The 18,429-nt window shown below is 39.3% G+C and overlaps 1 protein-coding gene across 6 annotated transcripts in view; it reads left to right on the top strand.

Annotated features, from left to right (window-relative positions):
- The first annotated feature begins 7,578 nt into the window (after positions 1–7,578).
- The window catches only part of LOC104408773 (core histone macro-H2A.1), a 35,171-nt gene continuing 24,320 nt past the window's right edge, over positions 7,579–18,429 (top strand). For all 6 annotated transcript variants that reach the window (XM_010018485.1, XM_010018486.1, XM_010018483.1 and 3 more), the window contains exon 1: positions 7,579–7,773. In XM_010018485.1, the coding sequence (XP_010016787.1) occupies positions 7,602–7,773 (172 nt within the window). In that variant the 5' untranslated portion in view covers positions 7,579–7,601. The remainder of the gene's footprint in view (positions 7,774–18,429) is intronic.

Raw genomic sequence — 18,429 nt, 5'->3', positions numbered from 1 at the left:
AGGGCTGGGGGTGCCGCGCCGCGGGCCCTCGCTTCTCGCCGCTTTTGCACGGACGCGTTTTGACTGTTTCCCACCGCGGGCCGTCGGGCAGGAGACGATAATATAGAGACCGTGAGTGAAAAGCAGCAGGACGTGTTCTCAGTGTGTTTCACTTTGGGATGAAGACGCCGTGGTGTGGAAGTTACCTGCCAGATCTGAATGACTTCATTAAAAAACAGCCAAATGCCGGTTTTTAAACCATAAACAAAGGCTTCCAAGAGTGGGTAGAAATAAATATTCAGGTAGAAACGGGGCCTCTTACTCTTTTAAGACTGTCACTTCTTGTATAGCCCGCAATATGTCTGCCTGCAGGATCTGAGCAACCTATACGGACTGTCTGGGTGTGGGTGTTCCTCATAGGGGACTGCGAGTACTGCAGGGCGCAGGTGGATGCAGGTTCCTAAGGCTGTGCACAAGGTATATCACAGCAGCGCCTGGATTTAGACCAAAGACTGATGTGTTTCTGCTTGTAGACGACACTAAGGGGAACAAATTGCTCCTCTAACTTGTATCTTCCTATAAGCCTTTTGTTTTCCCTGTAATCTTTGAAAGTAAGTTGCAGAAGGGCCATGAAGGTGGCTGGAGCCAGCTTGTATGTGAGTAGGGTGGTGTAAAGCTGAAGTTGCTTTGTTATTGTTGATGGAAGGAGACTGGTTGTTGAAATATAGTTGGATGAGGTTTGTTATTTATCTCTTGACCATACAAACGAACACCATTTTTTCTCCAGGACTATGTGTGGCTGTCACTTAGCAACAGGTCTGTAGGGAACTTTGCAGATCCTCTGCCTCCCTGATTCCGAAGAGTAGAAGAAACAGGCTCAGGAGCAAACGAGCAATTAATAAAAGCAGAAGCTGGGTTCTTAGGTATAGCCCAGAGTTGTAAGTGGGAACAAGACAGTTACAGTTGCTTTGAAAAATATTTCTTACTGCAGTTGGATATGAGAGACTTTGTATCAAGTAGTCCCTAGAAAAACTACCCAACCTGTTTGGGGTTTTGGTGGGGGTTTTTCAAGTGTTCTGAAAGAAAGGAATTATAAGTTGTTTACTTAGTAATGGTGCATTATTTTGTCATAAATAACCTTTCACACTGAAATCACCTAGGCCTGCTGAGTTCCTAAAGATTAGCTTTGTTTTGTTGTGTGTAAGGCATACCCTTCTGATTGGCAGTAAAGCCAAATGTTGGCAATGTAGATTAAGCCATAACTAATAAAAAAACTAGCAAGAAGGCTGGAATTTTCCTCATGACAGTAACACAGGGAGAGTGCTTAAGTACTGTTTCTTTTATAGTCCACCATTGCAAACTTAGTCTTAAAAGAAATCAGCATGTTAAGATTTGTCCTTAGGAGTTGTTTTGGTCTGCAGGTAAAATTCCAATACATAGGAATGATATTCTCTTGATAAGGTAGGTGATTTAGTCATACTCTGAAAGAATGGTCCAAATCTTCTGCTCACAAAAAAGTTCACAAGTATTTTTGTGTAACTCTGTCAACCAGGATCAAGGCCTGTTGTCTATTCTGCATAAAATGTAGTCCTGCCCCAGCAAGATTATAAAGTAGGGAGAAAGGAGCAGGAAGCTGGAACTGATGCCCCAAGACATAAAAAGAACCTCCAGAGAGAGCGCTCTTGGGAGAGGGAATATAGACCCAGTGGGCAGCACAGTGAGCATTAGGTTTTGGCAGTTTGGTGCTTCCTAAAATCAGAAAAGAAACATGCAGTGTTTGTGGAAAATGGGAAAGATGCTATAAACACATCAAGAAGCTGTAGTTCCTTAGCCAGACCCTTTCTGAAGAGAGGATGGTAGGATTCAGTTCATGGTCCTTGCTCCAAACGGGGTGATGTTAGAATCACACCATTCATGGCTTCCTCAGCAGGTTGAATTCTTACACTACCTCCCTCAGCAGAATAGCATGTATGTTAAGTTTCATTCTATATCTGGATTTTGCCTTGGGAAGCATCCACATGAATACTCTATTACATTTTGCTTTCTTCCAAAAATGTCAAGGGCAAAGAAGTTTTCAAAATGTTCCTTAAAGCACTTTTTCTGAACATCAAATTCATAAATGGTCCACTGATTTAAGGTCCTGCATCAAATTTCATGCTTCCTACCTAGCACGCAAAATGCTGTAGTGTACAAACAGGCTGGATTTCATGCAGTGCTCTCAGCAGTGGTCAGTGAAGACAATTGTATTTACGTTTTCCTGACTATTGGTGGCAGGATGCCCAGCTAAAACTCTTGTCATATTCCCAGGACTGTTGTTAGTGGAGGTTTGCACCTTGAGGGGATATTTGTTTGGGGGTTTCAGACCCACTGTGGGAGGAAGGGACTTTTGGCAATTGAATACAATCATGCAGCAGTATTTTGTTTTGCACACAGATTTTGGGAAAAATTTGTTCATTTTTCCATCCTTTACATTACCACGATGGGAATTTTAATCTGTAACAGAAAGTACAAGTATACCTATTGGGTATTCCTATATGAGGAATGGTCTCTCTGTTTTCCAAGTGAAAATAAATCTATGTATGGTGCTACCTTTTCAGATGAGAAATTAATGGAGTGTTAGAAGGGCTGTTTCACAACCGGTTTTGCTCCTCTGTCTGTTTCAAACCACAAAGAGTTACTGTTTTGATAAAACAAGCTAGAATTTGAAATCGCATCAGATCAAATGATAAGGGAGCGATTAGCTCTTTATTTATTACCATCGTATCTAGAAACCACAGTCACAGACTGAGACGTTGTGCTAGGCAAATGTTATAAGATACCATTTAATACCAATTCCATAAGCAGTGCACTTTGTAAATATGCCAGACTAGCTTCTGATTAGCCAAGAAAAGAGCAAGCTAGTTGTCAAAGCAAATTCAAATGCACCTTTTCCAAAAGAGTTCAGTGAGCAGCTCTTATTATAGTACTTAAATAGAGAGAGAATAGCAGCATTTACATTGTTAATCTTTTGAAACATTGTAAAGAAAATAGCATTGCCGTTAATCTCTTGTGATACAGAAATGAACTTTCCAGCTTAGTCTTTGTACTGGAAAGAAGAGAAGAATAATTGCTATATCTTAGTATTTTTCCTACTATAGTAATGGTCTCCTGGATTTCACTACGCTTACTGATGTGATGATGTAGATATAAATTGGATCATCTGCTGACTGCAGATAATACACCAGTGGAAGCCCATGATGCCAGCAGCAGCATTCATAGTAATTCGTTAAGTCATTAAGAACTACTACCTGAAAGCCATTAATAGCAGGGGGTTTATTACTGCTGTTTGATGAAGGTGTCAGATTGACTGAGATAATGAAGTACTGGTATTTGGAAATCGGGTATCACTTTACCAGGATGAGCAGACTGTACTTCGATAGGATTTTAAACCTTTCAGAAAAACAGATGCCTGTGTGCATTTTAGGAAGATGGTATTTGAAAGCGTGGTTTAGCAGAGTATCTATCTTCACACAGAAATAGACAGCCAACCAGAGTTACTATAGCCAACTTCAATCAGAAAAAGAATGTTAATTCTGCTGATTTCATCACTACACCTTAATATTACTTTGTTTCTTAGAAAATGTATTTCTGGGTTGCAAAGATGTGGCAGCAGAGCAGCCTTGTAGCTTGAAACTTTGCTGTGAGCCAAATTAATACATCTTCAAATTCTCATTTCTGTGAATCTTGCTGCAGTCTTTAAGGGGTTTTCCAAAGGCTATGACTCAGGTGCTCAATTCTGCAACTAGGGCAAGCTGTGTCCAAGCACAGCAGAGCCACTGAAGAACATAAGGTTAAATTTGATTAGAAGTCAGAAGTGGACTCAGATAAGTTGACTCCTCGGTGATAACTCCTCATTATCACAGTGATAATTTAGTGAACTATCGCATTTAAACATCATCATTTTATTGTCAAATCTTTGAAGACTTTGCAATGTATTTGGTAAAGTTTCTCAAAAATTCCATGGCAAAGGCAGCAGAGGGGATGGGAAGGAAAGGACTGGGCCATTGACTGTCACTGACTGTGATTTATTTACTTTTTTGTCCTAATTACCCTACTCAAATCTTGTCTGAACCGTGGCACATGTGATAAGGTTCCCTTTGGTTGCCTCCCTCATCTGCTGGCTAGCAGTGACTCAGCACACAGCTCTGGTTCATTAATGTTGGCAGCATTCCAGAGTTTCTGTTGTTACAAAGATAAACCATTTGAGAACATGTAAGGCAGACAGTTTTATTTGGTTTTTGAACTCTTGCCATGCTCTTTACATTTAACTTTAATACTTTTTTGTGTGTGTGTGTGTGTGACTGTTGCAAGTGAAATCTCTTTCCCTTCGTTTCTGCTGTGGAGAACCAGGAGTAGAGAAGAGACTTTGAGAGGTCGTTGGGCCATCCCTCAGCTGAAAGGCAGGACAAACAGGTTCTACAAAGTAATGATCCTGAATCCATACTTAAGCCCAAAAAGAGTCTTCCATGGAAGGCTCTCTTTTCCCCTCTTCCAAATTACATGGTTGGCAAGATTAAAAGTGGTACTTGAAACTTAACTTGAATTTCTCTCCCTCCATCCCCATCATCTAGTGATACAGTGATTCACTACATGTTATAGAGTGGGATCCATGACACAGGAAGCTCTGAACTCATCTTTATCTCATTTCACAAATAAACTTCCAGCTAGAAAGCTCTTTAATGTACAGTGTAAGAGGATCAGGTCAATTGTCAAGATAGGTCCAGGGTTATCCTGAATATTAATGAGAGAAATCTGACCAGGAGTATAAAATAAAGGAGGAAATAAACCTCCAGAATTTGCAGAAGTGGTAAATAAGCTTATTATGAAAGAAGAAAATATGCCATTTTATATATGGGTAGGTGCTAGATAGCTGCAGATGACACAAGACTTGAAGGTATTGAGTAGAAATAGTATGTTAAAGGCAAGAACCTCTGATCATCAGGTGAAAGAGGTTGGAAATCAACAGCAAAGTGTTTTGCTCAAGGGTAATATAAGGGAGGTAGGTTTAGTGTGACTGATGATGACAGTATGTTAACAACAAACTTAGCATTGCTTGGGATAGGTGATACGTATCCGGAGACAGAGATATACAGTACCCATTTGTCTCAGTATGTGAAGGAACCACTTCCTTCTCTATGAATAGTCATTTTCTTGGAACTAAAAATGAAAGGGCAGTGCTCTTTCATCTCTTCCTGTTCCCAGCTACAGCACAGCTGTCTCTGTGTGTCTTCCATTCGGATTTTTAGATTGGGTGAGCTGTATTTCCTCTAGCTTCCTCAAAGCCTTTTTGGCAGTAATTTGGTGTTGCTACATCATACTTTGATCCAAATATTACAGCAGCTGATGGCTAGATGACACTCTCCTAGAGGGAAAAAAACCCTACGACATTAGGAAGTAGAAATTTACATATACTCTTCCAGCTATTCTTACTATCCCATAAACTCATAAGCCAAATAGTTCATAGAAGCTTCCTGCTTAAGGCTTGCAGGATTTATCTAGAAAAATCAGGGGTTTTGTCATTCACGTATGAGTTCCAAACCAAAGGAGTTACGGGGGAAGCTAGAAGCATAGGTATTTCCAATGCTTGCTTTCCCTGGTGTTTGATTCAGTGAACTTCTCAACATTTGTGAGATTAAACATGCCTGATATTGATGGAAATGGAGTATGAACTATGAAAATAATTTCTGGCAGAAAGTCCATAGCCAACTGAAAGCCACACCCAGCTTCGTGCTAACAAAGAGCTAACTAGAGGAGAACATGCAATTAAATGGAAGGGGTTTGAAGCCAATTGTGAGTTCCAGTTAGACAGTTTCTCAAGGCAAGAAAATTGGCTTTTGTCCTCTTCATCATAGAATAATAGATGTTACAGAGCTGAGCTAACAGCAGAGGAAAGAAGGAGCCCTTTTGATGGCTTCCCCCTTCCAGAGTTTCCTGTCTGTTTTCTGACATATTTCATAAACGTAGTGTGACTTTCATCTGAGCTACTAAGATGGGATTGTTTTCTTTACCTTTAACAAGCAGTAAACCCATTGCATTTATTTTACTTAATGTGCTATGCAAGTACAGACCTTTCAGAAGTGGAGCATGGAAGCAGAAAGCAAAAGTGATATTTGAGACATTTCTTCAGCTATCCTGAGTGGTCTTCATTGATAGTTATATAGTCTGAGAGTCAGTGACTCACTGAGATGTAAAAGACTGGAGGACATGTCAGCACAGAACAGAAGTTGCAAAACTGAGAAGTGGGGTTGGTGAACCTGTTCTGCCTAATTCTGAGCTCTCCCCACTGTGGATTCAGGTGTATGGCAAGTAAAGTTAGGCTCCTAAGTAGAGAATGCAGAATAAAAGAGGAAAACAAAAAGGGAAGCAGAGAAATTGTGTGATGGGAAAGCAGGCTTACAGGGGCTTCATTGTGGAGTATACAAACACACCTGCAGATTTGCATTTGTATTAGGTAGGATTTGTGGAGCAAGGAATTAACAAGCATGCACAGGGGTATGTGCATCACTGACGCATGTCTCTGGTTTCCCTAGAGTTCAGCCTTAAGGGAGGGAAAGGTGGGGACTGTCTCCTTTCCTCTGAGTTAATTTCAAAACCTAATGCATTGCCTAAACCTTTAAAGATACTTTGAGAGCCTGTAAACCCTCCACCTCTTTGGATTTGTCAGCTTCTATTTACAGCCTGAGCAGAAATGAAGGAGAGAAAAAGAATATGCTTGACAGCTGTATCAGCAGTAGGACATCTCCACCGAGATGAACTGAGATGCAGTTATCAGAGATCTGTGGGGTGCTTAGACCATTGTTATGTTAAGGAAAGGTGGCAGATGGAAGTTGATCAGCTTCCTAGGGGGCATGTGGAAGTAGTGTGGCCTTCAGTGTAGGATAGTTGGTTTCCAGTGGGTTCAAATCTGAAGGGGTTCATTTCAGATCTTTCTGAAAATAAACATTTAGTGTCTAGGAGATGTGTTTTGCCATGCATAGGCTTTGTTCTCTGAATTCATACATACTTGAAAATACCTAATTTTTTGAGGAAGGTGAATCTATTTTATGAAAGCTTTAGTGGATACAATTTTTCCTGGTTAGGAACATAGTTATTCATGAGCATAACAGTCCTACCACAACTGTTCAAATGCCCAGTCAGGAGTTTTTCCCAGAGAGCAAAGGGTTGTGTCCTTGCAGAAAGCATCCTCTGCTTTAATGCAGCAGCTCTACATTAGGTAGTTATCACACTTTGCTGCATTAATGGTACTGGCTTAAATCGGTTAGGAATTTCAGAAAAGAAATTTCTAAGCAAGTTTATAGGAAAGAATTTCTCTGGCTTATATATTTACTGTATAAAATGATGCCAGTTTTGCAATGGCAAATAAACATCCTGTAGAAAGTTATTTTAGGTTCTTGTATATACTCTAAAAAGGCAACTTATCTGTATGTTTTAAGCACCCTAATACATTGCCTACCCCAAAATACTAGCTTTTCTAGAAATTCAATATATGGTATTATAGCGTCAGTCCTTATTGATAACCTTTTATTCCCTTTTTGTTTCCTTCCAAATACGTAGAGTGCTGTTCCAGAGCCAACACAGACAAAATGTCCAGCAGGGGTGGAAAGAAGAAGTCAACCAAGACTTCGCGCTCTGCAAAGGCTGGGGTCATATTCCCTGTTGGAAGAATGCTACGTTACATTAAGAAAGGCCACCCCAAGTACAGAATTGGCGTTGGTGCTCCAGTGTACATGGCTGCTGTACTGGAATATCTGACTGGTAGGTTTTGTTGAACAATGTGAAAGTAATAATACAAACTGAATTTTGCACAGAAAAAATGAGAAAGATCCTCTGATTTAGGGATGACCCAAGAAGTTGTAGCTGAAGTGTGTGCTATGCTGATCACGCATCTAAGCCAAAATCAAGGTATCCCCTACCCTTGCCTCAGAGCTTGGATGGCTTTTGTGCATTCCAGCACTGCATCTGCTTTGACCTGTAAACACTTCTTCCACATGGGCAGGCAGTGGGATTCATTAACATCAGTGCATATGGACTGGGCCTACAGTGTTGCAGTGCTTTCTGCTCTGACTTTGTGCCTGATGGCTTTGGGTTATAATTGTTTGTTAAGCATATACATTCCTTTTACATAGAGAGTTTCTCGGTGTTTACACAGGGCTGAGGTTGCTTACAGTGTTGTTTAAACATTTCTGTTGAATTTACAGATTATTTTTTAGACTACATATGCTGCTTGCAGTTTGTTTGGTGGAGTCTGTGTATAAATGCACACTCTGTTCGTCTGCTGCAGATCAACATAGCTTATTTGCTTGCATGTGTAGTCCTTTCTATGTTCCTCTCATCACATCAGAATGAGAACACCTTAAATAATTATCTTGTCCTCATTGAAGGAGAATGGAAGTGTTATTTTTCCTCCATTTTGAAAGAAGTTTCGCAGGAAGAAAATGCTTTTCCCAAAGACATATACAACTAGACATGAAAGTAATCTTTACATAGCAGTTCTCAAATGAAATTTAAAATGTTGCAATTTTATCCCACAAACAACATTACAAAAGTAGTGTTTTAATGGAAGATTAACCCCAACTGCAGTAGCATCAACATATGGGCTTTTTGCAATATTGGCTTTCTTAAAATAAATTTAAAAAAATGGGTAAGAATAAACCACCAGTTCAGTCACATTCACATGGCCAGATTGACTTGCAAGTGTATACCTGTAGGCTGGGGATCTGGCAAAAAGCACAAGTGGTAGATGGGTTACTGTTTGGATAGAGATGCTGTTAGCATGACAAAGGAAAAGCTTGAATTGGATCTAATTTCTCATAGCAGTGTTTATTTTTCCAGCTTATGTCAGTGTTTTGGTTAAGCAGGTTCAAGTGTTTCAGGGGAGAGTAGTCTCTTAAGTTGTAATGGAGCCTCTGAGGAAGCAATACATTCTTTCTTTGACTTAAGCACAAAGTAGCAAAACATGTGGTTTAACTTTGCTGGGAGCATTTAAAATTGAAGTGACCTGACTCTTAAGGCAATTTTGGTTACATCTTATAATGGATATGGACATTGAAGAACACAAATAGTCTATCTACTTGTTTTTCCCTAAAGATGAAGATTGGTAACATTAGAGAATAATAGTTGTTTTCTGTAACGTGTTGATATTATTACCTTACTGAATTTTCTTAGCCATCAAATACCTTTTTTGTTTCTTTCACTTGTCCATGTTCATAGTTTTCTTTATTTGGGCCTTTTCTTTCAAAGAATGCTTTTAAACTTCATAGATGGCCTTAAAAAAAAATTAACATTTCCTTCAGCTTGGTTCCTGCTTACAGCAATAACAACTCAAATAAAATGCTTCTTAGGGTGAAGGGTGCTTTGAATGCTGCCCTTTTAAAGCAGCAGAACAATACAGGTGAGCTTCAGGCACTGCTAATGAGCAGCACATGGTATTGCTTAACTTTCTGATTTAAAGTGTTTACTGAGGTGGCTTGGCCAGCCAAGAATAGGCTGGGAAATAAAGGTGTTTCTTTAACTGCTGGGCATCCTGGGAAACTCTCTGAGGAGGTTAACAACAAAGCCAAAAACAATTGCATACATGGCTTCCTTAGGAAGAAGAGAAAAGGCAAGGGGGAAGGAGAGCTAAGGGGAAAAGAACCTTCTTTTTTTTTCCCTCTCCCTTTAAATATGTTTAAGCTGGTTTTCTTGGGTTTTTTTCCTCCTCTGAAGGCAAGGTAGATAGTCTTAGTATCTTGTATCTCAGGGTTGTCTTTCATTCTCATACATAAATGCATCTCAAAAGCACAGATACTCTTTTCTTTCCTGAGCTCTATGGTTTATGACTATTTCAGTGTGGTGGGTTTAGGGTTTTTTCCCTTTCTCTAAGTTTTTCACACTCTATATAGTGTGATTTTTTTTCACCTTTAGTGCTCAGTATGTTTTCTGAACTTCAAGTCATTTATTTTTTCCAGTATAATTCAGAAACACTCCCTTGAAATGGGGTGCTTGGAGCTTTTTGGTTTGTGTTCTTTTAACCTCATGTAAGTTATTACTTCACAAATCCAGAGAAATCCTGACTTCTCTGCAGGAGAGTTGTTAAAGATGGTCAGGTCAGCACATGATCTGAGACTAAATCAAAGCACTTCAACCATTTCAAAGTAAAAGCAAGAACGTGACATAATAGGAAGGAGACCATGTGAAGTGGCATGCTAATAAATCGGCTACATCAAAACCCCAATCCTGTGCATCCAGGAAGGAGAGGAGAAACATAAAATATCAAAAACAGTTGTAGGAAAGAAGAACTTCAGAAAAGACCAGGAGGAGAGATGGCAGGGATGTGACCTAATAGAAAGGAACCTACTCAGGTTTGAAAACAGTCTCGTGTGTGCAGAATATGGCACTGATTTTAATCCTTTAGAAGATGAGGTGCTAAATTTTGCTGGGTTTTGCTGAAGTTTAACTCTATAAATCTGAAATTAGCCTAAAATGTGCTCAGATCTGAGGTTTTGGTTTGGTTCAGTTAGAGATTTGAACTTCTGTAATGCTTCCAGCTGTTCAGACTTGGAGTTTTTGTTCGGGATCCATCTGTAGTTATGACTTTATCCACTTGGTACTTTGAAGGTAACTTACTGTTACCATGCATGTACAGCTACTCATGAGAAGTAAAAATAACATAGTCTGTAATTCCCTGTAGTGCATGGGGCCTTTTGTAATTTAAGCCCTTCTTCAGTCTGTGCCCAATTAAATGCCTTTTCAAACTACATTTATGCTGCTCTCTTACTTCTGTATTAGCCTGTTCATACACAGTACAGCTCCACTAGCAGGAACACATGCTGTTTTAGCACACAGGAATTAATCTGGCTGCTTCAGTTGCTGTGAACTAAAAACTGTGCATCTTTGCTGTGCTGAATTTTAGTCTCTTGGCTTCTGACGACTTCATCTACAGGGGCTGGCTGGAGTGCGTCATCCCTGTGTTGTCTGTTACAGTAACTTCAGAAGTAATAATAAAACTACAGTATTATTAGATGTACAATTTGTCTTCTGGTCTTAGCTAATAAAGTGGTTTCCCTTATCTTTCATTTTGATATACTTGACATAAAGAGGTTGCAAAGAGAGTATTCTCCTCCTCTTACTTATTCACTGAAGGTTCTTCTTCCTTACAAGTAATATTACAGCATAATTGTCTCATCAGCATACTCAGTGGATGCAGTTTTGTTTCTTAAGCATACTACTACTTATTCTTCCCTGCTTTTCATCTAAGAAAACAAAGTGTAATGTCCACTTTAAACAGGATGCAAGTATCTATTCATGGATGAATGTGCATAAGGTACCTTTGAGTTATACCAATATTGAAGCAAGTGCTTCCTTTCTTTAGTCTGGAGGAATAGTGTGGATGCAGAAGAACTATAATGCATGGTTCTTATTTCTTCTTTGCAGTAGCACTTGCAGTCAGTGCCTGTCTTGCAGGGATTAGTTAGCATATTTGATTAATTTCTGTTTCTGCTGCAGAACTAATTTTAAGTATTATCATCACCTGCTTTAAGATGACAAGAAGTTTGGTGTTAGTGATCCCTTTTGTCCTTATTGTGTCATTTGTTTTACAATGGTTCATTGTCTATTTATCTTCCCTAACGTGTACTTCAGAAAACTGCAATCCACTCCTTACTTGCTTTGCAAAGTAGTGCATCAGTACCAGTTTATGTCAACAGAAAAATACTAGGTCAGTCCAGAGGATGGCCACAAACTTCACTTGTATGAAGTTGTGTGTTTTGTATTTGTCAGAACTGGTGCAGCCATGCATGCAATCAGGTATGTTTCCTTCAGATGTATAGTTTGCACATGTTACAATCTAGTCCAAACTTTCTTGCTAACTGAAAAAGATACTCCTTTGCCCTTAAAAAATAGAAATCTCTGGAGCATATTTAAAGGCAGCAAGAACCAGGCCTGCAAGTGATTTCTCCTCCTCCTGGCCCCCATAGTCTTCTCTCCACTGTAAATAATTTTCAATTGCCAAAATGTCATGGCAGATGAGAGGGAGAAGTTTATAAAACAGCAGGAGAACAGGAATACAGAAGAAATGAGACTTTGATTTATATTTGTCATGTACATAGTGAAGTAACATAGGAAAAATATGAAATGTCTGTTTTCTCCATTAGGTTTTTCTCTCTAGACTGGGGTTTTATTGCCCATTGTGTACAGTTGATCCTGTGTTTTGTTCAAATGTAAAACAAGCACCTTTTGAATGCCATGGGTAGAATTGCATCTGAGGCATTCTGGTGCTTACCTGAGTTTTTGTTTCCAGGCTTTCTGATGTCACCAGAATCCCTTGATGGAGGTTCATGTGCTGGAGTTCAGTTCGTTGCATTTTCATCATGATTAATTTTCGATGTGGAAAACTTTCTTAAGCCAGCTGCTGATAGGCTGCAAAATGAAAGTCCTTCCCGAATGCAGGAAGTTTCAGATGCTCACTTTCCGCTGTGCAAACCGATCAACCTGAACTGCTCTTCACCTCTTGTGTTCTGCTTGCTGCTGAAAACTTTTACTGGGTCACAGAGGAAAACAATGCTTTGCCCTGTTTGTCAAAGCAAATGTACTGCTGCACTTCTGCTTGGAAAGAGAGAGAAGCTCAGAGGTCCACAGCAAAAAAGCGTTAGGTTAAAAGCAGGTTCAAGTTCCAGGCACTCTGAGTCTACCATAAGTAACGGTCCTTAGGGAGTAATGAAATTTAAGAAGATAATTAATTGTCACTTTCTCGTTGATACCATTGAAATGTGCATTCAACACCAAGATCCATTTCTTCTATTTAAACAGAAGCACTAGTCCCTGTTACAGTGTTGTGCCACAAACTGTGTCCCTAAAGAGGTTTAAAATAAACTGGGGGCTTGTAGGACTTGTGCCTTACTTGAGCAAGCATGGAACTACCTCTGTCAGATCCCATGTTGCCTTAATATGGATCAATACTGTACCTGAAATATAGCAGGGCTATTGATGGCAATAGCCTCACAAGTGGAGACCTTTTGAAAATGTCAGCATAGCAAAGCTCCTTTGTAACATTCCTCTTCTAGGTAAGACTTGTGTCATGAGAAGTGAGATTGTCACAATTTAACATTGCTGTACTTGTAAAAAGCGCCTCTTTAGATACAAAACTTTCCACTGTTAGCAATTGAATGACCAACATTCTTTCTGAACTTAACAACAAATGCATGAATTGATCAGCTTCAAATGAATATAAATGATGTTTTCTCTCACTAACATGCCCTGCCTTGGCTCCAGCCCTGTAAGCGCTTACCTATATGCCTGGTTTATCTTGTAGTTCCGTAAACTTCAGTGAATATCTGACTTTAAAAAGCTAAGTCAATACAGAATTGCTTAGTTGGTTAGGATCCTAATTTATTCTCCAAGCTACACAGATCAAGGTTGATGAAAACCAATAAAAGCCAAAGCATTTTCTCATAATAAAAGCCCTAACATTGCATACTGATATGTCAATATAGACACTTAGTCAGAGAGGTAAATATGTATCAGAATTTGCATAAATAGTAAACCAAGGAATTAAAAGAATTAGAAAGTTAAATAATGTTGGATCTCTTACCAAAAAAATATCAAACATGGATGGTATTGAAGTGTAGAAAAGAGCTGAAGTGTGAGTCAGATCAGAAGGCTCTAAGCGGAAGTGGCTTTTGTGGCCTCAACTTGAGTTTTATGTAAACAGCAGTCTGTCATCTGCCTCACAGAAATGCAAAGCTTACAATAACTTGGCACAGTTACAGGTTCTCCTCTACAGGGCCTAGTTTTGATAGAGCTCAGACACTAAAGACTGAAGGGTTTGGGGTTTTTATCACATCCAGAGAGAATGATTGTCCTGTTGAGAGTTAAGGTTTCATAGAGGCTTGTTCAAAGCAATAAAAGTTCTTGAATTGATTTTCATTGCATCAGATTTCCATGACTTTGAACCAAGGCTGAGAACTGTTTTATTGGAATGCGTAAGAGGGAAAGTGTTGTTAAATGGTTCTACTTTCACTCTCGCAACTGCAGATTCCAGGGGGATTGGGTGGAATACACAGAGAGAAGAATGCAGGAAACTCTTAACAGTCGTGGTTGATTGGGGTTGATTGGGTTAAAACCTTCTGGAATCATGGAAAATGATTCTGAAGTCAATAAAATGTTGATGGAAGGATGATTAATTTAAAGTACAATAAACAGGCTCCTTGTCATGTAGTTGGCTTTGTAGCAAATATGTATTTTCTCAGTGGAATTGTATCAACATTCATTTTTCTTTCATTTCTGGACATTGTTTTCAGTTTTCTGCTGAGGAGAGGGAGGCTTCACAAGCTTTTAGAAACCCCTGCCTTGTTCCTGTTGGAACTTGCGTGTTCAGGAATTGGCTTTGTGTCAGCACATCACCTGTTAGTTGTTAAGAGTTTAATTTCAAAGCTATGATTTCATCTCCCTGAAGGGAAGATGGACAGGGGGATTCAATGCAACAGCAAGGTTTTAGCTGGAGATGTAAACCAAGAACAGAAAAAAAGCATTTTGGGGATGAACTCGGCCCAGATTGATTTGAGTATTTACATTTAGAAAGTGGTATAGTCTGGAATGCATGATAAGCTAAAGGCCTTGTCATTCAGGCTTTAAAGGCAGTTTCTTCAGTAAGGATCAGTAATATTTTGTTTGAAAATCAGGGTAAATGAACTAGAGTGGGAGAAGAATGCATTTGCTTTTGTTTCTGTCCAGGTCTGCGGTTGCTACTGTGCCTGCTTTGTTCTGGGCTAATAGTAATTTGTTTCATTTTAACCTTGTGTGGAGTTCTTGTTCCAAACTGCACCAAGTATTGTGAAATACCAAAGCAGTGGTATTCAAGGCAGAGTTGTACCACTGCAAAACAGGGAAGTGCAAATAATGAAACTGGGAACTCGGGAGGATGTCCAAGACATGACCAGAGTCTCCACAAGTAAAGGATGAGGAACTTGCCCTGAAAACTTGCTTCAGGATGAGGTTTCTGTGGAGACTTTAATACTTTTTGGTTGTGTTTGAATAGGAAATGCCTTGAGAACAGTTTTTCCTGTGGTCTTATCTCAGGCTGAAGTACAAAGATACAGAACCTGTTTTAAAATCTGTAACTGAACTTTAAAAACCTCAGCACAAGAAAAGTGGGTTTGGTTCAAGTGCTGAGACCAGGCTTAGACCAGCTTTCATTACCCATAGCCATTTGCCTAGTTCTATATATTACAGAGGATTATTTCAAGTGATATAAATGAGAACAGCCTTTAAGTTAAATATTAAGAGAAAACTTCTTAACTTTCTCTTCCCACTTTCGTCTTCCACTTAATGATGACTGAAAAAAGAAAAATATTAATAATAGCTGTGTCTTTTAAATCAGATCAATGTGTTAATGTTATAGTCACGTTTCTAAGGCTACATAACAGCTGTCCATACATGAATATATCCCATGCTGCCATGGCATTCCTAATCAAGTTTTTCCTTTCCTAATCATGTACTTCCCACAGTTTTTTCACTGCATGGTTCTATACATGTATGTATAAAATGTATGGCAGTTAAAGCAATGCATGTTGTTCTGAGGGTTTTTTTGGTTCAAATTATTGAAAAGGACTGAAGTCATCAGTTGTGCAAATATGAAGAGCATCTCTTCATATTAACCTAAGATTTCAGTATGTAGTAATTGAAAAATTATATCTTCAAAAACTTATTATAGTGAATAACTTGTATGTTTTCCTCATTTTTTAAGAAATATAGATTTTGGTGTTCAGCCCTTCTGTAAAGTGTGTCTCAGAGTTGCCTTTTGCCTGAGTGGTGGTGGTGGTGTAATTATTTTCTAGGGGGGGAAATGCCTTGAGTCAATATATGAAAGGAATGGAATAGACATTATGCAACTTCCATCCTTTTTGTGAGGCCTCATTTTTGTAAACTTTCCTTGTTTTGGTCTTCTGGCTGGATAAGTACAAGCTGAGCCTGGCTGGATAAATACAGGCTGAGTCTGGCTGGGTAAATAAAAGCTGAGTGAATCCTGATGTCATGGAAGCTCTTAAAACTTGCTTTGCCTCAACAGTTACAAGCAAAGCTTTTTCTCTTGATCCTGTTCAGTTTCAGGAGTTGGTGTTTTCTTTCATGTTGGTTTTTTCCCACTGTTGGAAGATGAAACAGAACTCCTCAATGACGCAAACCTTTGCACCTGGTAGAATGGCACTTCTAAAGATAGGTCTGACCTAAGAATTGAGATCCAATCTCAATTTTAAATACCTTTTCCCACCTACTACTCTTTCCAGCTCCACACCTAAATCCAGAGTGATTATTCTAGCAATTTGAATCAGCTCCTGTACAGAGAGAGATAGATTTTAATCTAATTGAAAATTGGTTCAAAACATGGATGAAACACAGTTTAAATCTTTAGAATTCAGGGAGCATAAGAATAAAGCTGGCTGCAAGAAAAATACAGGCAAGTAGTCCGGACCCCATCCAGATCCAGAAAGTCTCCATTTCTAGCATCTGTAAGTGTTTGGATCTGTTGGGTTTGGATGGGATTTGTCTCTGTCAGTGCTAAATCAAAAAATTGTTGCCTATATTGGCTTCAGCTCAAATACCTCCCAGTCTTCTGCTTTTAGAGAGGGAAGGGTCCCCCCTTCGACCAGCCTTGTGTGCACAGCTGAGTTCTGCTGGATCTCTGTGTGTGCACAAGCAGTACTTGATTATTATTGGAGAGCTGAGGAGAAGGCCAGAAGAAAAATTCCACCCTCCATGCCCTTCTCCTCCTCTCTCCCTGTCCCCAAGCTCCACTTTTGTGGTCCTCAACACCAGTGCAAAGGGTTCTGTTCCTGGAAGGGAAGTGGGGTACCTCAACTTCCCTAAAGGACCATTAGAAAACTGTAATTTCAAAACGAGTTTCCTGTCCAAGGAAGAGGGCTTAGCACTTACAAGAACAGTTCTCCACTGTACAAGGCAGACATTTCAGTTTTATGAGGAACAAATAAAACATTCCTCTGTGCTTTACAGGCATAACACTTTCTTAGACTCTTTAGTTACAAAATGACCTGTCTGCATAGTTATGCTGATCAGTCGCAGAGAATAACACGGCCCAACTGTTTAGCAGTGCCTGATGCAGTAAAGGAGCGGAGGTGGGGGAAGCAGAGGCAAACCAAAGTAGTCTGCTGCTTGCAGCAAATCCTTCCCATGCTTTTTAGCCATTAATAATGTCTAAGATACAAACAAAACAACTCCTGATGTAGAGAGGTGGAGATACAGGGTCCTCCTGAGGTCAGTGGGGATGCACAGGGTGTACCCAGCTTGTCTGTTGGAAGGCAAATCGGGTCTTCTGTCACATGTGGTTGTATGCAGTGCTGAATGCAAGCTAAACCACACATGTGCAAGCTGTGGCTTCTGAGAAGTATGTGAAAAGGATTATGCAAGCTTAACTGAGTTCTTTGGAGGTGTGGAAAGCATGGTCAGGTTGACCTTACCGTGCTAATCCTGCTTTAAAAAGAAATTAAAGCATTTATCAGAATGAAATGTTGAGTTTGGGAGGACTTGGACTTAATATTCTATCTCATCCTGTAATAAAGTTAATTGTGCTCTTTGAAGAACATAAAACTAGTGAAAGCCTACCAAAATCCTTGATCAGATCAATTTAAGTGTAGAACATCCAGAAGCAGCTGTCATAACTAGCTTATTACGGGACTTAGGATGAAAAAATAATTGGAGAATCATATTAAACTTGGGCTAATGAGAAGATGTAGTCTGTGCTATATAGTATTACTTAAGATTTACTATTTGTAATGGTAAAGATATGTGGTCATGTGGCCTTTGATTTTAGTCTTTTTCATTTCCAGATTAATGTCTTAATTCAGTTCCATTTGCCTCTACCGCAAGCTTATGGGAGAGCTTTCATGGTATAGTCAGTTGTTAAATGTGAAATCAATCTCACAGCTTATTCTAATGTGAAATTTCAATATATTAGTGTGTAAGAGATGTAAAAAAGAAGGGTTTGGTTTTTTTTTCTCCCTTTTTCTTCAAACACCACCAGGTTTTCAAGAGGAAATACACCAAAAGCAGTAGTGAAGCACAGTCTGTGCAGAAGGAGATGAAAGATAATGGAGACAGCAACTGCACATAATTGCAGTCAGATAAACATGTTATGTCACTTCTTGAATTGTTCCCCTGACTTTCTTGTAATTAACAGCATTCTTTGCCTAAGGCTTGTTGAGTAGAAGACAGATAAGTTAGCAGGTAATGCCCCAGCCTTTTGCTTCATAGAACCTTGCAGGGGAACAAGTTAATCTTTCCTAATTCTAATAAAAGCCATCCTATGCCCAGCTGTTAAATGTGTTTTGTCAGGACTGGATATTTCTTCTAAGGGATAATTTACTAGCAGCAAACAAACATGATTCATCAATTACTTCTTCTGGACAGAAAGTTCTTCTCAGA

Source organism: Nestor notabilis, unplaced genomic scaffold (genome assembly GCF_000696875.1).
Source record: "Nestor notabilis isolate BGI_N333 unplaced genomic scaffold, ASM69687v1 scaffold3597, whole genome shotgun sequence".
Lineage (NCBI taxonomy): Eukaryota > Metazoa > Chordata > Aves > Psittaciformes > Psittacidae > Nestor > Nestor notabilis.
The sequence above is the reverse complement of the archived record's forward strand: the minus strand, read 5'-3'. Positions and strand labels throughout refer to the sequence as shown.